A 3,176-nucleotide genomic window follows, 5' to 3' on the forward strand; every position below is an offset into this window, starting at 1 on the left:
CGAGTAAGTGCTAGGGGTAGATAATTAAACAACGAGACAAAATATGTACGCAACTTTAATAAAGCGGAAGAGTGTGAATGGTTCTAGGCTAGGTGCCGCAAACTACCGCTCAATACTAAGGGCATTCATTCATTCGTTCATCCATCCTATGATAGAAGACATACGCTTTCTGGAAGTCTTCACGACGACTCTCAAGAAAAAAAGGAATGAACTGAAGAGAGACATCGCTGAACAGACGTTAGCCTATCAGACGTCGGAAAAAGGAGAGCAACATTTAGCTATAAAAAAATAATCAAGGTGGTTTTTTGCCATAGCGACCAAGAGCTGAGTGGGCGAACGATCTTCGTTCCAATATAATCGGCGGAATATTGCCTTCATCAAAGAAACGTCGATATGCTGTCGCGTTTCGGAGTACAATGGTCTGCAGTGTAGCACCTAAAAACAGACCGATTTTTTTTTTTTTTTAATGGGATACTGAAACGAAATTTCGAGCTCACTAAACAAGGCCGGGCGGATAGGCGGGAAGCTGCAATACCAAAAAATATCACTCATACGGCGATATATCTAACGGATCGCCGTATTTTTCGGGAAAGAAGTGCGCGACTGAGCCCGGCCGACAAGGCCGACGAGACAAGGCACGTCACGACTCCCATTCCCTTTCCTCCTCGCTACGTCCCGTGGAGCATGTGAACCGAAGCGAGGAGGAGAGAAGCGAGGCCGCTTCTCCTTATTCTCAAATTCTCCCGGAGCACAGTTACGTCAAAGAACTCGCTTGATCGCGCCCTTCTTTTCCAAAAAATACGGCCATCCGTTTGAAATATTGATGCACGAGTGATGTTTTGGAGCTTGTAGTGTCCGGTTCAATACTTTTGCAGCCTCACTTTGCGAAATCCAAATTTCGGTTCAGTATCCCTTTAAGTGTATCCCATCGTGTGTTATCACTTCACATCTACTAGTTTAGGTTACCTTGTAAAACTGGTTTTGAGCAGCATACATAATGAGCAGTGTAGGGAGGAGCGTCAGTTGTCCCGCCTCCAACGCACGCTTTCGATAGTGCTTCGGCATCCCGTAAGCCTTGAGCATTCTCACGCTGACGAAGCACGGCGGAAGACAACGGACCAAAATGAATGAGCTGTCTGGGGAGGCCTTGCCATTATAACCTTGTCGGTGATTATAGTACAGTCCAATCTCGTTAATTCAAACTCTTTTAATTCAAACTTCCGGATAATTCAAACTAACATGCAGGTCCCATCCTATGCATGTCTACGTAAGAAAACTCCCGGTAAGTCAAACTTTGCTTTATTCATACAAATTTTTGGTTCCCCTTGAGTTTGAATTAACGAGATCCGACTGTATATTGCAGTCACATCAAGGTATCGGTCTTGATGTGCTCATGCCAAGGCGAAGAAGACGTGTAACGAAAAATTAGTCATAGCACATGCGAGCTGGTGTAAGTTGAACATGATGGTAAACCTGAGACTGGGGCTGGAGTTGGAGACTTGGTTTTTAAGTTGGACACTTGGTATATAAGGCGTGCACGATATAAACGTTTTAGCTGAATTTGAGACGTTGCCTGTTTCTTTTTTTTTTTGTCTCCTTTGATTTTTCCTTTTCCTACTCCAGTCTCAGGTTTACCATCATGTTCAAGACGTGTACACGTTTGTTTACCGATTCGAGCCGCATATGTGGTAAAAAGAACTACAAATATTATTTCTTTGCTTTATTTATAACTCTCACATAGCTCGCGAAATAACAGTTCTCTTTTCAGCGCTGTCAAACGTGAATTCAGCTATCTTCTCCACGTGCGTCGAATGGAAGCTTTTTTCGTCGAGTCCAGCGCATGAATTGTAGTAAAGAGACTGCGGAAGTCAATTTTCTTCAGCTATATGAATTGACGTAATATTCTTTGATTTGGAACCTATTTCTCGACACAGATGCAGGTCGTTCTCCGAAAACCGCCGCAGTAGCCTCTTTTGCGCCCAATGCTCCTGCAGTAACGATGGCATTTACCTTGCCGGTGTGGGCAGTGGTAACTTGTGCGGCCTGTAGATGAAAGAAAATCAATTGTTTCAAAAATGGGTTATGATTTGCCCGTTTTTTGCAAAAATTCGGCGCAGAAATGCTCGGCATCACCTCTAAGAAACTTTTTTCTCTCCAAACGTTACAGTTCTCACGGAAAAAATATTAATAATATATCACCAGCACTGTTGGCCTTGAACACCTGTTGGTTCTGTTGTTTATATTTTTTGTAACTGTAAGATGCATCTCCCTTACGTAATGCTCATAAATCAAGTCAATAAATAAATAAATAAATAGATTTAATTACTAGTTTCATTCATAATTTAAATAATTCCTACATTTATTGCACCGAAATACCGTGCCGGGAGTGAACACCTTGACAAGTTGAAAATTGCGTTTAAGTTACGAGGTAAGCACTTTGTTATTTCAACAGAATAATATTAAAAAAGAGCATACACAGACATTATCTCATTCGCACGCTAAGTTTTTTTTAAATATATATATATATATATTTATAACTATACTTACGAACTCGAACAAGCTCTTTTTCTCCTCCTTCGTCATTTTCAGCCAGCGATGTACTGATCAGACCTTCGAGAAAACAAAAAGGTGACATTGTAATCTTTATCATCCCCCCACGTTTTGTTGCACATCTCTTTCTTATTATTATGAGTTCTTTTTTTAAAGCCAGGGCTTACCAGTGATCAGCAAAAAAACAAGCGAGATGGCAAGCGAGATGGCAAGGACCTTCATGATTCCTAGTAGCCACCACAGGTTCAGTTGAAGCAAGATTCACTGCAACAAGTAGAACAGTCGAACTCATGATGACATAAAAACAGATTATAGAAAATAATGTCAAAGTGTTCAGGCACTGGACTAATGTTGCATCGAACAGAGCAAACGAAGACGTGCTTTTTGATGAATAAATGGAACACGAAGTCATAAACACCTGGAAGGAACGGATAGACAAAAACTTTCACAGGATGGTTTTGCTCCTACGTAAAATAAAACCATAAAATAAACATAATTTTATTCTTTCAGGTTTTCCACCTTCTTCTTAAATGTGCTCTTTGACCGGATCACTTTTTTTTTATTAGGCTTCCTTTTTTTTAGCAAATTCTTTACCAACCGCTGACAACTTTTATAATGAAGACGCG

The 3,176-nt window shown here is 40.8% G+C and overlaps 1 protein-coding gene across 1 annotated transcript; it reads right to left on the reverse strand.

Annotated features, from left to right (window-relative positions):
* Positions 1–1,918: 1,918 nt before the first annotated feature.
* On the reverse strand, positions 1,919–2,772 carry LOC120838639 (defensin-like). The gene is made up of 3 exons (XM_040208646.3): positions 2,718–2,772; positions 2,548–2,610; positions 1,919–2,043 (listed from the first exon to the last, which is right to left on the reverse strand). The coding sequence occupies exons 1-3, from the start codon at positions 2,770–2,772 to the stop codon at positions 1,919–1,921; spliced, it is 243 nt and encodes an 80-aa protein (XP_040064580.2).
* Between the last annotated feature and the right edge of the window lie 404 nt (positions 2,773–3,176).

The sequence above is a fragment of the Ixodes scapularis genome, unplaced genomic scaffold (genome assembly GCF_016920785.2).
Source record: "Ixodes scapularis isolate PalLabHiFi unplaced genomic scaffold, ASM1692078v2 PGA_scaffold5__190_contigs__length_132052651, whole genome shotgun sequence".
NCBI lineage: Eukaryota > Metazoa > Arthropoda > Arachnida > Ixodida > Ixodidae > Ixodes > Ixodes scapularis.